Here is a 16,340-nt window from a genome sequence, read left to right as displayed (position 1 = left end):
TATATATATAGACAGTGCACGCACATTATGTAGGCTAAACAAAAACTTTTATTTGGGATGCGATTAATCGTTCGACAGCACTACAAGAAATGCCAAGAAACACATTGAATTAAACTTGAAAATTTGATGAAAGACTGAAATGGTATTTTCTTGAAAAAGTGGACCAATAAGCTAATCTTTCATTTAGATCGTGTGCATTATCCCTACACGTCTATTGAATAGTTACAGTATTCTAAATGTATTTATCAGAAATGAAAAACAGGTTGATAGAGTTAGTACTTATGAAATTATAAATTGCTGTATGCTGAGCACGTTTATTAACTGAAACTAGGGCATCTCCCAAGCACATAGTTTTGCAGGCTTGAGAGGGAAATCCACACTTATGCCCTGCCATGCTAAGGCTATTTGCATAATTTTCTTTTCACGTGTACGGGGTGTGCAGTCAAAGGTGAATAGGTTCACAGCTCGCTTGTCTAAACATGTCAGTGTACTCTGGTCTTGATGTTCCCAGTCCGACAACTGCAAACTTCGCTGGTGGAAGCCGCAGGATGTTGATGAACATCATGCAACAACTCAATTAAACGAATGTGCAGAAGAGTTTCAAACGTCTGGACCGGCTCATGTGATTTCAGAGGAGTTGAATGGGGAAAGTTTGGTCGTTTTATACAATGGTAAGTGCCTTTATTTTGTAGCACTTTGAGTGGTTTTTCAAACATCTGGTTTCATCAAGCGAATGACGTGCACTGGTGAATTTATATTGTTAAAAGAAAAACAACACGACATGAAACTTTCTCAGTTTTCTTACTTTAATTATTAGAAGTAATTATTATGCATCTCTAATAACAACAACAATATTAATATATCGTGTTTTAACTATGCCAAACGTAATAATTTGCGATTATTTTTAATCTTCTAAAAACTCTCTAAGGTAACCTGTTTGATAATTAGGCAAATTCATGACAAGATTTGCAGGTGCAAAATGTAATAATAATATAGGCTACTAATAATAATGGGGGACCTTTGGTTGTGGTTCTTTCTACACACATACAATTATTACTGGCATAAAGTTGGCTTGACGTTGGACGTTCGATATTCGCATATTTAGGGACCGTCTCCAAAGTTACATGCGATATTGGTATACATTTTTCTAACTTCAATAGCATATGAGCAGAATAACTTACAGTCATGAAAACAACTGTACACTGTTCATCTAGGTGTCAACTATAATGCACACCTTTTACATTTTTTTTATTTATTAAAATCTACTGTAAATCATATGCAAAAAAAATGCTATTTTTCTGTACCGAATGGGCTCAAGCGCAAATTTAAAGCTCAATAGCATTTGAGGAGAATGGCTTACAGTCATAAAACAAACTATAAACTGTTCATCTAGGTGTCAACTATAATGCACACCTTTTACATTTTTTTTATTTATTAAAATCTACTGTAAATCATATGTAAAATTTCCTATTTTTCACTACCGAATGGCCTCAAGCTCAAATTTAAAGCTCAATAGCATTTGAGGAGAATGGCTTACAGTCATAAAACAAACTATACACTGTTCATCTCGGTGTCAACTATAATGCACACCTTTTACATTTTTTTAAAATGTATTAAAATCTACTGTAAATCATATGTAAAAATTGCTATTTTTCACTTCCGAATGGCCTCAAACGCAAAATATGCCATAATGTAAAGCTCAATAGCATTTCAGCAGAATGACTTACAGTCATAAAAACAGTCGTACACTGTTCATCTAGGTGTCAACTATAATGCACACCTTTTACATTTTTGATATTTATTAAAATCTACTGTAAATCATATGTAAAAATTCCTATTTTTCACAACCGAATGGCCTCAAACGCAAATTTAAAACTCAATAGCATTTGAGGAGAATGGCTTACAGTCATAAAACAAACTATAAACTGTTCATCTACGTGTTAGTTATAATGCACACCGTTTACATTTTTTTTAATTTATTAAAATCTACTGTAAATCATATGTAAAAATTCCTATTTTTCACAACCAAATGGGCTCAAACGCAAATTTAAAGCTCAATAGCATTTCAGCAGAATGACTTAGTCATAAAACAAACAAGTTTACAGTTTGTTTTATGACTGTAAGTCATTCTCCTCAAATGCTATTGAGCTTTAAATTTGCGCTTGAGCCCATTCGGTACAGAAAAATAGCATTTTATTTTGCATATGATTTACAGTAGATTGTAATAAATATCAAAAATGTAAAAGGTGTGCATTATAGTTGTCACCTAGATGAACAGTGTACAGTTGTTTTCATGACTGTAAGTCATTCTGCTCATATGCTATTGAAGTTAGAAAAATGTATACTAATATCGCATGTAACTTTGGAGACGGTCCCTAAATATGCGAATATCGAACGTCCAACGTCAAGCCAACTTTATGCCAGTACAATACTTTGCTATGTACTGACGAAGCATTCTTTAAATATAGGAAGAGGAGAGTAAATAATCCCACAAATTAACAGTTAGACAAGCCTAGAAACAATTAGACAAGCCTAGAAATCTGTTGAGTTGTTTTTCATGTTGCATTGAAATAATGTGCAATTGGTGCTGTTCCCACAGTCGACTGATATCTAGTCATAAACTATACAGTACAAGTTCAGTTGTATAATAAGAGGGGGAAAAACTGCCATCGTCTTATCCTGACAGTGTACATTGTGTACTGTTCATGGCCACATCTTAATGTTTTTACTGTAGCTCCTCATGGCTTCGAAAACTGGATGGTATTTAGAGGAAATAAGCATCTTTTTAATTGGGAAAGAGGGGTCAGAAGGGTCAGGAAGGCAGACTGCAAGGTCTCAACTTAATATGGCAACTCGTCAGCTTAACTGTGGGCTCTCTCTCATAAACACTTTCCATGAATACATTCATGCATCATTTCACTTTTCACTGTGAATCATTTATAAGAGCAAAAAGGAGCCCCAAACCCTGGAAGATGTCTCATTTTCTAAGTACTTACAGAACATGTCCATCACCCTTTGTGCCTGTTAATCATTTTAGCTGAGCTCGTTACTCATTCCAGTCTGTTTTGCTGTCTGTGTCATCTTGCGCTCAGCAGAGTCACTGACCAGGCCTCACATCAGCAGAAGGAATTCCATGACCGGTGTTAGTGTGGCGGCAGAGAGGTGCAACGTGTGTTTGGGACTAGGAGTTTTGGAGTTTGAGGGAAATAAAAGCGTTGGGAAGGACAGACTCCATGGCTCAGGAAAAGAAGAAAGGAGGGGTCCTTCCTCCTGATGGAGGTTGGGGATGGATGATCGTGGCTTGCTGCTTTGTGGTAACTGTTTGCACAAGAGCTGTTACTAGGTAAGCTTTTTGGAAGGTCTATGCTGTTGTACATACCGGTGTAGAACTAGAACAGTTTTAAGCTAACTTTATCGATAGGTGGGGTTTTTCAGCTATAGCTAAACCAAAAGGTTTAACATGATGTTCAGTACCAAATATTGTCATGGATAGTTTCTCAAATGGGTTTAACCTGTTTAATTTGTTTAGTACAGTACATGAGGCACAACTATATTTAGTTAATTCCACGCTGAGAATTACCTAGAATGAGTCACTGGTTCACAAAGTGACAAGTGTGATGTTTCTGAGGCAGCCTTTGAGGTCAGGTTACATTTGACAGACATGTAAACAACTTTCAGGCCTTCACACATGGATATAGATAACACAGTGTTGTTTTTACATCTAATGGCCTGCAACTCTTGGGTGTTTTTACTTATTTGGTTGTTAACCCACTTGTGATATTTTTCTGTAATATGTTTTGAAATTATTTCCTTTTATGCATCTTTGAACAAGCTGTTCTATTCAGCAGTATTTTGCCTTTACCCCTCAGGCAAGGAACGTGCTGAACTGACTACGCCTTATACTTATTTTTTTATTCAATTAAAATGTTCAAGTACATGACTGACATGGAAAGGTGTGAAATGCGAGAACCTGAAGAACAGGTCTGCAAATCCATTAATTATGTGTCACGGAATGCCTGGAGTGGCGTGAAAAGACGGAGTCAGGGTCCAAATGCAGGTAAGGTGCTTTTTTAATGAAACAAAAAGGCCAACACGGCACAAAAAACAAAACAGAAAAGGACTGGGATACGAATGGCAATGCAGTGCATGTATCCCAGACCAGAGCAGACACTAGAAAATAAACAACTACCTTTACCCAGCATACACATGAAATCACAAACACAAAAACATTTAATGGAACCAGGCAGAGTGATGGGAGAGTGGTGTATAAATAGTCCATGACAATGGGGAACAGCTGGGGGTGTAATGAGTGGGACAGGTGTGTGTGATGTGACAGGTGTATGTAATGTGACAGGTGTATGTGTTTACGGGAGATGAGTCCGGGAGGAAGGGAGATGGTGACCTCTGGTGGAGACGGGAAGAACTGCCGGGCCCGGACTCATGACATGACCCCTCCCTTAAGGAACGGCTCCCAGACGTTCCAGCAAAAACTCCCAAAAGTCCGGAGGGAGGTGGAACAGGGGGAGGGATGGCGGGCCAGGCCCGTGCAGCGGAAGAGGGCCCGAAGACACCTCTGTGCCAGGGCGCCAGGGAGGCGCCGGCAGAGCAGGAGGCCAAGGCGGGCAGGCAGAGCAGGAGGACCTCTGCAGTCTCGTGAGCGGGCACCGCCGCCTCGGAAGCCTTGTGAGCGGGCACCGCCGCCCTGGAAAGACCACGAGCAGACCACGCTGCTCGCACCGACATCAGTGGGGGATCCTGCACGCTGTGCATCAGCCCAGGATGCTCCGGAAGCGGGTGCGAGGCACTGGGCGTGGCCGCCGCCGCTGGTGGAAACAAAATAGTTTGTGACCTCTCGCCTCTTAAACAGGGACTCTTTTGACCATTTCTGAAGTCCTGTTGAGATAAGTGGTAATAATCAACTAGAGAAGTACCAGATGATGAAACTCTTTTAGAGCTTAAAGGGCAGCCGGTGGTCTTCGGATAAAAAAAATTGCCTTTTTAACCTCTTCTTTATCTTATGGATTCTCTTCTTTGCCCTTAGCCCGTTTAAAAGCTCTTATCATCCACATGTGTGGTATTTATCTATTGATGTGTGTGTGTCTTAGCTTTGCTGACTGGGTTTTTTTTTACTGCCTGTGGAACAGTTGACTGAAGGACATCTCCTTCTTTGATGGCTGATGGCCAGACACGTCAGTCTTATAGTGGTGGAAGACGTGAGAGTTTCTGGCTGTCATACTCGCACTGAGTGCTCTGACCCGACTGACCTGCATGGTGATCTAGTTTTGTTTGTTCAGGTGCAGAACAGGCACTGCAGAGGCTTGTGCCTCATTACCTCGTCTCAGCACTTCATATCCAGACACCCACGATCCGCTCGGCTGTTCGTTGTTACTGACTGTGAATGGCACTAGACTTTAAAGCATGTTGTTAGTTTGAAGTGTCACAATATGGTCCTTCAAAGACAACAAACATGTTTTGTGTGTGCTTTGTCTGATCAGAGTTGTCTTTTTCTCTCTTCCAGATGCATCTCCATATTCTTCGTTGAGTTTCAGATACACTTTGCAAGAGATTACTCTGGGACGGCATGGATCCATTCATTAGTAGATTGCACAACCATGCTGTGTGGTATGTAATGATCATATTGGACACTAAAGTCATTGTACATTAGTGTATCACAGTCATCATTATTGGCCTGGTCTGAAGTAGGGATTCCGGCAGTTTCAAATTCTCTTTTCTTAATTGGTCACAAAGTTGGTTCATCTGAGACGATACCATTGCATAAGACACTAAAAAAGACCTGCAGCCTGTGGGAGGGTGAAAACATTCTCTTGAAGTCAGCAACACACAGCGAACATCTTGAGAGGACACGTCAGTGTTGCAAGCTTGACCCAAAAAAACAGGCCTGTTTGCTTTCCTTACACCCAGTGCTGTCTGCTGTTGACAGTACAGAAATCTTAAGACTTACATTGCTAATGAAGGGCTATCATTAGACGGCTGACTTGTAAAAAAAAAAGTTAGAAACGTTGTTATTATTTAAAGCTTTTTTGTTTTGCTGACATGTTCTCTTTTCTCACAAGAATGATATGTTTGATATGGGCCATGCAGGAGTCTGTAGAGGCACATAGTTGCATATGAGAGAGGGGCTCATTAGTGGAATATTCACAATATTACGAATATTACAATATTAAGATGATTACCAAATAAAGCATTTTCATCCCATGAGTTCAACATAGAAAAATCACCACTTCTGAGGAAACTGACGACTCGTGGGTTTAATTAAAAAAAATTTTAAATTATATTTCTTGTAATGAATGTTTTGTAATGTAATATTGCAAAATGTGTAATGTAATATTAAAAAATTAGTGGCCATTTCAAACACAGACAAAACAATCTGACGAAATTATGTTTGCTTAGTGGTTGGGAGCCTAACACTTGACATTTTTGATGTGAATGTAAATTTATTCCAGAAATGTGTTTTTGCTGAAGTTTATGCCCTCTTACTGAACAAAAAATCCACATTCATATCTTCTTGTTTCCATCCAGCATTTTTCCAAGAAATATTCTCAGAAATACACAATTTATATTAAATACACAATTATTATAACTATTACAATAACACAATTAATATTGTGAAATACTATTACAATTTAAAACGACTGTTTTCTATTTTTAAATATATTTTCAAATTTTATTCCTGTGATGGCAAAGCTGAATTTTCAGCAGCCTTTATTTCAGTCTTTAGAGTCACATGATCCTTCAGAAATCATTCTAATATGCTGGTTTGGTGCTCAAGAAATCAATTTTGAACAGCATTTATTTAAAATAGAAATCTTTTGTAACTATGTAAAAGTTTCACTGTCACTTTTGTTCAATTTAATCCATCTCTCTGAATACAAATATCAATGTCTATAAAGAAATTGGTCCCAAATTGAATGTATAGTACTGGACGTGGATGGAAACCCATCTTACAGTAAATATTATTTAAAATATGTTTTCAAATTGTTCAATATGATTTGCACAATATGTTTACTCACATGTTTCTTTTGCAGCTCCACTCGGAAGCCTGATCGGGAATCGGTTGTCATGTCGTGTAGCTGTATTACTAGGAGGATTCCTGGCCTCCATAGGTTTAGTCCTCAGCTCCTTCGCAAACAGTCTGGAATATCTTTACCTTACCCTGGGAGTTTTAACTGGTAAGAGCCCTAAAAATAAAACACTGACCTACAGACCTGTATTCTATACTTTCTATATTTCTATATTTATTGTTCTATGTTTTATATTCTTCTTTTTTTAGGGCTTGGCTTCGCCCTTTGCTACACTCCAGCTATTGCCATGGTCGGTATTTATTTCTGTGAGAGGAAGGCTTTGGCTTATGGCATTGCCATGTCTGGGAGTGGCATCGGGACCTTCATCCTGGCCCCAGTAGTGCAGCTGCTAATTGAACACTACTCGTGGCGAGGGGCCCTCCTTATTTTAGGGGGCTTTGTGTCTAACCTGTGTGTATGTGGAGCTCTGTTACGGCCTATCATTCTAAAAGAAGAGGAGGCCTGTCCTCTTCCAGTAGACTCAGAGTGCAAGTATGGTGTTAAGCCGCACAGCGTTCCTACGAGGAAGGCTGTGGATGACAAATTAGAAGTGGACTCTAAACAACGTTGCCTTCAGTTCATGCAGGAATACCACTTTTTGCTCATGCCTGACTTTCTGGTGCTGGCAGGCTCCTTCCTGCTGCTGGCCAGTGGGTGCAGTCTGCCGTTTGTGTACCTTGTACCATACGCGTTGGATGTAGGTGTTGGTCATCAACATGCTGCCTTCCTGATGTCCATACTAGGGGTCATTGACATTGTTGGCAACATCACATTTGGCTGGCTCACTGACAGGAGGTATGTAGTTCTCCCTCTTAAAAAAATCCACTATATGTTGGTTAGGTATGTTTTGAAGTATGGCTGCTGGTTTGTGCTGGTCATGTGCTGGTCATGAGCTGGTCCTAAGCTGGTCCTGAGCACATGACCAGCTAAGAACCAGCTTAAACCAGCTCAAACCAGCAGCCATGCTTCAAAACATACCTAACCATCATATCCAACCATGTAAAACATTTTAACACACATAAAACATTAAACATTAATAACATGAAGTCAGACTACATTTTAATAGATTTCATGTTTTTAGTTTTAAATTTTCATTGACCCAGCTGTGAGTTTAGAGTCCAAATTTACAAGAGTGCACATGTCATGGTTTCTTGTCTGATGAATGATTCATAGAGGTCAAAAAGCTAAAAAAAAAAAAAATGCTCAGGTTTTAGAAAAACAGACAAAGATTGTTGGTTGTTTGCTGATCATGCTGACTAACACTTTCTGTATCTCTCCCAGGTGTCTGAAGAAGTACAGGAATATATGCTACATGTTTGCTGTGGGAATGGAGGGACTATGCTGTTTTTTTATCCCTCTCTTGCGCACATTTGTTTTGCTGGTACCCTTCTCTGTGCTCTATGGGTACTTTGATGGTGCCTATGTTGCCCTCATTCCTGTTGTAACATCAGATGTTGTAGGGACAGCATACCTGTCTTCAGCTCTTGGAGTTGTGTACTTCCTCCACGCTGTTCCCTATCTGGTCTGCCCACCCATTGGAGGTAAGAGCCTCAAATTATTTTATTTCTGTCAGTTCAAAGTTCCATTATAATAATAAACATGTTATTTTTTGTCACATTGAGTGATGAGTTTTTATTTTCTGTGGTAATCAATAACACGCCCTAGGTGCAGTACGTAAAAGTTATGTTAAAAATTACCTGGAATGTTTTTTTAAGCACAATTTTCACTTTGTAATGACAGGTTCTTTTAAAATAGTCCAATAATTGGTTAACTATTAATGGATAGAGACACATTAACCATCCAAACTGTTCCCATTTCACCACATTAAAAGTTATTTTCTTGGAAGGATAAAGGTTACTTTAAAAAAAACCTCTGAACTCTCTTTTTTTTTTTTGCATAGGTTGGTTGGTAGACACCACAGGGACTTACACAGCGACATTCTTTCTGAGTGGGTTTGCCCTGATCTCCAGTTCTCTCCTGCTGTTCTCAGTCGCTGGAATTCGCCGTTGTCAGAGAAACCAAAAGAACAGTCTGAGCAAAAACCCAAAATTGGTGTCATGTGAAGGCAAACTATGTGAAGTAGACTATTATACTTCTAAAGAAAAAGACTTGATGATAATTATACCAGACACTTCATAGCGTTGGGATAACAATTTGTATTTTGTTTTTATCTAGTCCTTTGTTTAATCAAATTTTGTTAGTATATATAGTCAGTATGTTTAATTGACAGAGTAATTGTTTGTGTATAAAAATGCTTATGTACCTCTTATTGACTTTCTGTTCAAAAGAAATGTTCATCTACATTAGAAAACTTAAAAAAAACACATACACACACATCAAGATTTTTATATTTACTCCATCTCTCAAATTTCATAGTAATGTGTAAGCAGTCACCGAGTTTTCCTCTATACAATTACAAATGAAAGTCATTCTAACTGAAGCTCCAGTTGTAGTATGTTATTTAGGTCAGTAGAGGACAGTGCTGATCCCTAGATAATATCTTGACAGTCTGAACAGTTTCATTCAGATATAAATGGTGCATGTCATGGTCTGACATTTTTATTAAGTTATGTATTTTGTTATGATCACAAGTCTGATACAGCTAAGCAGTACATCAATGATTCTTCAGATAACAAATGATTTATAGAGTTTACGAAATTCTGATGTATGTATCATGCTACTAATGCATGGGACTGATACCTAAAGCCTTTAGAATTCAATGTTGACATTCTCAACTAGATGTTTAGTAACAGCTTCAGTAATAGTGAATTACTAAACTATTAGCTGCTAAACAGTAATATAAACTGTTTCATTAGTTTTAAGAACAGACTACATACAACCATTGTAAAAAAATAAAATAAAAAAAACATTTATAGGAAAAGTTTCATATATTTTCAAATTTCAAGATTATGAAGTGTGGTTTACATCAGTTACTGATAAAAGAATTGCCACGGGCCTTTATCAATTTTCTTAACATCCAGTGCACAGAAAGCAGTTTGTTTTTATATTATTTATTTGTTTATATTTGAATTTGTCAAAGTTGCCACGGTACGGCGAAGAAGCGCCGCGAAAAGATGAGGTCAGGGTCCAAGTGCAGGTGACAAGTTTAATCAGGAACAAAAAGGCCAACACGGCACAAAAAACAAAACATAAAAGGACTGGGATACAAAAACGGCAATGAGGTGCGTGTATCCCAGCCCAGAGCAAACACTAGAAACAAAATCACTTTGACACATTTACCAAACAATTAACAAATATCAAATAACAAATACATGAAATAACACTACGCAACCAGCCAGAGTGGTGGGAGAGGGGAGACTAAATAGTCTGTGGCAATGGGGAACAGCTGCGGGTGTCATGAGTGTAACAGGTGTGTGTAATGTGACAGGTGTACGTGATGTGGCAGGTGTACGTGATGTGGCAGGTGTACGTGATTGCGTGAGGTGAGTCCGGGTGGAAGGGAGATGGTGACCTCTGGTGGCGACAGGGAGAAGCGCAGGGCCCGGACTCGTGACAAAAGTAATACACCTTTAAAAGCAATGCAACTATAATTGCACTTAAAGTTAGTTCATCCAAAAATGAAATTCTGTCATCGTGTTCCCAATCTGTATTATTTTTTCTTCTGTGGAACATATAAGAAGATGAAGTGCAAAACAACAAATACATTTAGTGACATTCAAATCAACCAGCAGGTGCTCATGAATAATTACCATCATAAGAACTTGTCAACATGTAAAAAGGTAAGAAAACAGAAAAACACCCAAAAGCTAACAGAGGAACAAAAATGTAACTTAAAAAAAAAAAAAAGTACAACTGCAATATCAACCATATATATCATCCATAACCACTCCTTGCTGCTTTTAGCCACTGTAATCAACAATACCCAGTATTTTAAACAAAGCCCCAATAGTAGGATAAGTATCAATGGACAATATTTATTATCAATAACATTATCTGATTCAATGGACACATACATTTCTCTGTATCTTCAGCTCCTTGAAATCTCATACTTTCATTAAAACTTTTTGTATACCTAATTAAGGGATTAAATATCCAGAGTCTATTATGCAATAAAGATAATAAGTTCAATAACAAACTCCAAGTGAAACAGCATAATGGCCTTATTAAGAAGCAACTTGTTAAGAGGCAAGGAAACAAATACAGAGAAAAGATGAGTAAATTATAATCAGAAGATTTAACACCTGACATACAGTTTCCTAAAAACGAAGTACGCCATCAAAATCAATATGAATGAAAAGAAATACCACTGCAAAATCTATATGACTTAAGATGAACAGGGCTGCATTAGTTTTAGTTTTTTATAGCTGAATAGATCCGAATACATTCTACTATTCTGAAAGACTGTATTACAACAGGTGCTTTTTTTTGCCTTAGAGCACAATATACTATAATTAAGACTGAATAAATCAAAAAGATTTGTAAAGTAAAAAGTAACATTTAAAAAATAACAATAACTCGTTTCATATTAAGCCTTGTTCACTATATTCGCACTAGTTTAAATCTGTTTCTGAGCATTTTCACACAGAATTCATGAATTATCAAGTGTGCAAAAATACATTCTGAATATATGACAAAATTTAGGCCCAATAGCCTACAATATAAAACTATATTTAAAAAGCTTTTGTCTTCAACCGGTTTTGAGAATGCCATACTCAAAGACCCACCCCCAACATGAACTCAGGAGGCAGTGTGTGAGAAAGAGAGAAAACTAGCAACAAAATGTGGGCCTATATGGAAAAGCCTTATTTGCACATCGTTTGGGAATGAGACTCACTCCCTCATTTGGAACCACCTAAATTCATTAACATTTGAATAAGAGTAACAAAATGTGTAGTAACAAAAATACACAAATAATGCCTTATTTGTGTATTTTTGTTACTACAAATTTTGTTACTCTTATTCAAATGTTAATTGTTTTTCCATTAACAATTAATTATGCATCCTTGTAGAAAGTTTATATTTCACAATTAATCTCAGAAAGATTACTGAGGGACTCATTATTCTCTTCATTGCCAGAAGTGGCAGCGTAGCTCTTGGTGTCCCCAAACATTTCCCATTTAATTTGATAAATGATTCCCAGTATTTCATTTGCCTTCAAATTATCTGGGTTATCTTTGATATATCGCTGGGCAATGTACATCAGTTTCTTTGCGCTTCTATCCCCCTCACTAGTATGTGGACTCATTTCCAAACACTGCTTGTAGTGTCTGATTGCTAAGTCCTCACGTCTGTTACTATACTGCTGGAACTCAGCATAGAAATAATGTACTACATGCACACTATCATTTTTCTCTCTAGCTGTTTTAAATGTTCTGTCAAACATTTTCTCTGCCTTTGGTAGATCACGTTTCTCTCCATATTGAAGTGCAAGCTCACTCATGGCAATGATAAAGGAAGCTTTTAGAGAAGTTGCCTTTTCTAAATAGTAAATGCACTGATTTCGTGCATTATTTATCTCTGTCTTATTTACTCCTCGTTTTTCTTTCTGTAAATTAATTTTCTTGGTCTTGTAGCACATTGCCAACTGATGGTGTATGAAACCTGAGTTTGGTGATGTTTCAAGTAATTTCTTTAGCACTTCAATTGACCTGTCTACAGATCCTTGATTCCTGAAGTATTTCCCAACATATCTTATGACATGTGGATGTTCTGGAGAGCCTTTCAGAGCTGTCTCTACCAGTTTCTCAGATTCATTCATCAACTCTTTGGAACATAACAAAAGTTTAACTCCCAGAAGAACTCTAGAGGCATTATCATCTGGGTCGATGTCGATGGTCTGTCTCAGCTGCTTGATTGCAGGTGAATCCACAGTGCATAATGGACCAGCTTCAGTGCGAAACAGAGTTTTTGCATAACCAGCATTCCACTCGCTATGTTCTGGATCCAGTTCCACAGCCTTCTGAAAAACTTCTGCGGCTTTGTCATAATATTTGCGAGAGAATTTAAGATAGGCCCACCCCTTCTCACCAAGCACCTCTGGAAAGGGGGAAAGCTCATCTGAAAATTTTTCATTTATCTTCTGAAGTTTCATCAGGTAACTTTCACTCTCTGTGTAGTTCTTCATATGGTAGTTTATCCAGGCAAAATTTCCATAGGTGACAATCAGAGTCTTGTCACAGTTGTCACCGAGGTTTTCTTTAATGAGTGTCTCAGAATTCATCAGGTGAGTAAGGGCCTCTTCATTACGCCCAAGAAGAAATTTCACATATCCTAAAGAGCAGTTAGTTCGTGCAACTCCTAGCTCCCTCCCTAGACCCATCTTGACCTGTTCCTCAAGCCTATTGAGGATATCCGTCAAGACCAAATCCTCTTTTTTAATGTCCCATGTGAAGTGACACTCCAGTTGATCCAGTTTCGATTGTAAACTGTCCTGGATTGAACTAACAAGAAAACAAATCAATTGGTTAAAAGAATAAAAATAACTGATTTTGCCTTTTAACAGAATGTCTTCAAGCAGCACCCATGTGAACACCCACCCACTTAAATATATAGTTTTAAATAATATATAACAAAAATACTGTTTATTAAATATTGTTTATTAAATAATAATAATACCACCACAGACAAAAACGTCTGTCTGAATGTTCATATGTAGTGACAGCTTTCCACAGTAATTAATTACACACACACACACACATTTATATATTTATACATTATATAATTCAAAGTGCTTTAGAGTGACAGAAGAAACTCTTGAACTCCACAAGCACACAGAGTGATAAATTTGGCCAGGATGCCAAGACTACACTCCTATAGTCATTTAGGGAAACACCCTGGGTTTTTTAAATAACCAGAGAGTGTCAGGACCTCTGCTTAAAAAAATCATTTAAACTGCAGGGACTTTTATAGTAGGCTGTATATCCTACCACAATACTAGTAAATTTGGGTGAAGAGCGCATGCCCCCTGCTGACTGCATTAACACCTTGACTTATCCACCAGTGACCTCAGAATTCTCCCGTGCAGGGATTGACCAGTCCCAGTGCTTAATGACAAAGCTGTCTAAATAAATAAATGTGAAATACATTTACAAAGAACTGTAAAAACAAACACACACTTAAATAAATATTTCTACTTGCATTTCCTTATGTATTTTTTTTTTCAAAAGAAATTCCAACATTCAAGCTATGAGGCCTTTGAGTAGTGTAAGTCTATGAAAGAATGGCTTAGAAGTGGGTAATATGGCCAACATCTTATATCCTGGTATAAGTAATTTAATATCATGGTAACTGTTTTGCATAGTATATAGGATGAACCATAGACTGCAAGGATGAACAAACAAACTCTTTTCTGGATAAAACAATTAATGCATGAAGCATGCGCAACAGCTCAGTCTACCGATCATCTTGCATAATCATATTTGATCAGTGTGTTTGAAACAACTGATCTAATTATTATTATTTATTTATTTTTATTTTCTAATTTTTTAAAAAAGATTTATTTTTGACAAAAGCCTTTTATTGTGATAGGATAGTTTAGAGTTGACAGGAAGCGAATTGGGAAAGAGAGAGGGGACCAAGATCAGGAAAGGTCCTCGAACCGTGCTGTATGTCGGCACACTGCCCACAAGGCTATCGGCGCTGACCATTTTTGCTAATTATGCAAAGCTTTTTAAAGCTTCTTTCTTCTCAAAGTCGCAACTCTGAGGTCGATTGCTACGTCTGTAGTAAACACGCCCCCTTCATTAACATATGGACAAATAAATGAGGAAATATAAATGTGAAAACAAATTAATGTGGAAATAAATACATGTGGAAATAAAAGTGGAAATAGGCTATATATAAATAAATGAAAAAGTAAAATAATATAATCATACATAAGGAAATAAAAGTGAAAATACTAATTTATTTTTATTATTTTACATCTATCTATCTATCTATCTATCTATCTATCTATCTATCTATCTATCTATCTATCTATCTATCTATCGGCATGCAGCTTCCAAAGGTTTCAACAGAAATCAGGAGAGAGCTGCAGCGTCATAGTTGCTGGTAATGAGTTCTTCCTGATCAGACATTTTACTTTTACATTTTACATATAACAAGTAGATAAAGATTGTGTGGTTGTTATATCAAATGGAGCAAGAGAGCCATTCTGATTCAAATAATACACTTTTATTTAACATTCATCATAAACTTGACATGAAATTATAATTTATTACCGCATGTTTATATTTTTTATATATATTTTTTTTTTGTCTAGTAAACCCTATATTGTTACACGGAGACAACTTTTCTGTCGCCTCAGGGGGGTGATGGTCCTCAAAATGGTATTCAAAGTTAATTTCTCATATTTCTCGTCTCACTCTCCCTTAATACAAAGCTATTAATAAACTACTACACATTTAATAAAATAAAATAACACAGTACTGTTATTATGGGAACTGAGACTGAAGTAGCCATAATCTGAACAGTTGTTGAACAACAAACTTGAGCAGATTTCTGTTCTAATACCTTTACTCGGGTCTTCCCGGACAGAATACAAATCTTTCCAGCTGTTGTTATCATTAGGCTACCGTTCGCCATTTAGTTTCAGATAATCAAGACAGACACATCTTTAGTTCATATTTCGAAAATGCACTCACCTCATCTCTGACATCCTTTGACTTGGAGCTTGTGGAAAAGTATACGGATGATGTTTACTAGCTCTGCTCAGTATGCAGTTTAGCAGCTTATTTTCATTTCCTGAAAGATGCGTGACTTGTACCCGTTCAGTTGCCAGTTTCGGTTTCCGAGACGCACAAAAGGCATATACAATCCAGAAACATCATGCTTTCTAGGAACTACTCATGACATCCTAAAATAAATTACATTCATACATTGTACTTTGCTTGTTCCAGTTGCTGAAAATCCTGCATTCCACTCATCCATAAAAGTTTCATGGCAACATGAGACCCAGGCCTTCTCGGCAAGCACTTAATGATGAAAGACATGTGAAACTATTATAATAATAAACACCATAAGTTTCTCATAAATTAATAAGCTTGCCTTTGGGCCTAATCACGATTGTGCTCATAACAAATGAGCTATTTTTGACTTATTTTCTCATATCCCATGTGATGGGTCAGCTAGTTAGTTTGGTTCAGCTGCACTGAGTAAGAAGTTTAAAGTGATAGTTCACTCAAAAATGAAAATTCTGTCATCATTTTCTCACCCACAAGCTGTTCCAGACCTGTATGATTTCTTTCTTCTGCTGAATACAAAATAAGACATTTTGAGAAATGTTGTTGTGGTCCACTT

The 16,340-nt window shown here is 37.3% G+C and overlaps 2 protein-coding genes across 6 annotated transcripts; one reads left to right on the top strand and one right to left on the bottom strand.

The window, feature by feature from the left end:
* Positions 1-427: 427 nt before the first annotated feature.
* On the top strand, positions 428-9,928 carry slc16a12b (solute carrier family 16 member 12b). 5 transcript variants are annotated; one of them, XM_079389317.1, is made up of 8 exons: positions 510-671; positions 3,096-3,343; positions 3,870-4,057; positions 5,519-5,622; positions 7,047-7,190; positions 7,292-7,877; positions 8,364-8,623; positions 8,983-9,928. In XM_079389317.1, the coding sequence occupies exons 4-8, from the start codon at positions 5,613-5,615 to the stop codon at positions 9,219-9,221; spliced, it is 1,239 nt and encodes a 412-aa protein (XP_079245443.1). In that variant the 5' UTR covers positions 510-671; positions 3,096-3,343; positions 3,870-4,057; positions 5,519-5,612; the 3' UTR covers positions 9,222-9,928. The 5 variants fall into 5 exon arrangements, with proteins under 5 accessions (XP_079245440.1, XP_079245443.1, XP_079245444.1 ...); XM_079389318.1 differs by having other exon boundaries at positions 3,093-3,343; XM_079389314.1 differs by lacking the exon at positions 3,870-4,057 and having other exon boundaries at positions 428-671.
* Positions 9,929-10,109: 181 nt separating this feature from the next.
* Positions 10,110-15,897, bottom strand: LOC306852457 (interferon-induced protein with tetratricopeptide repeats 5-like). Its single transcript, XM_079389311.1, has 2 exons — positions 15,686-15,897; positions 10,110-13,483 (listed from the first exon to the last, which is right to left on the bottom strand). Exons 1-2 carry the CDS (start codon positions 15,697-15,699, stop codon positions 12,058-12,060), a joined length of 1,440 nt encoding a protein of 479 aa, XP_079245437.1. The 5' UTR covers positions 15,700-15,897; the 3' UTR covers positions 10,110-12,057.
* Between the last annotated feature and the right edge of the window lie 443 nt (positions 15,898-16,340).

The sequence above is a fragment of the Barbus barbus genome (genome assembly GCF_936440315.1).
Source record: "Barbus barbus genome assembly, chromosome: 32".
Classification (NCBI taxonomy): domain Eukaryota; kingdom Metazoa; phylum Chordata; class Actinopteri; order Cypriniformes; family Cyprinidae; genus Barbus; species Barbus barbus.
This window is presented reverse-complemented; position numbering and strand designations above follow the sequence as displayed.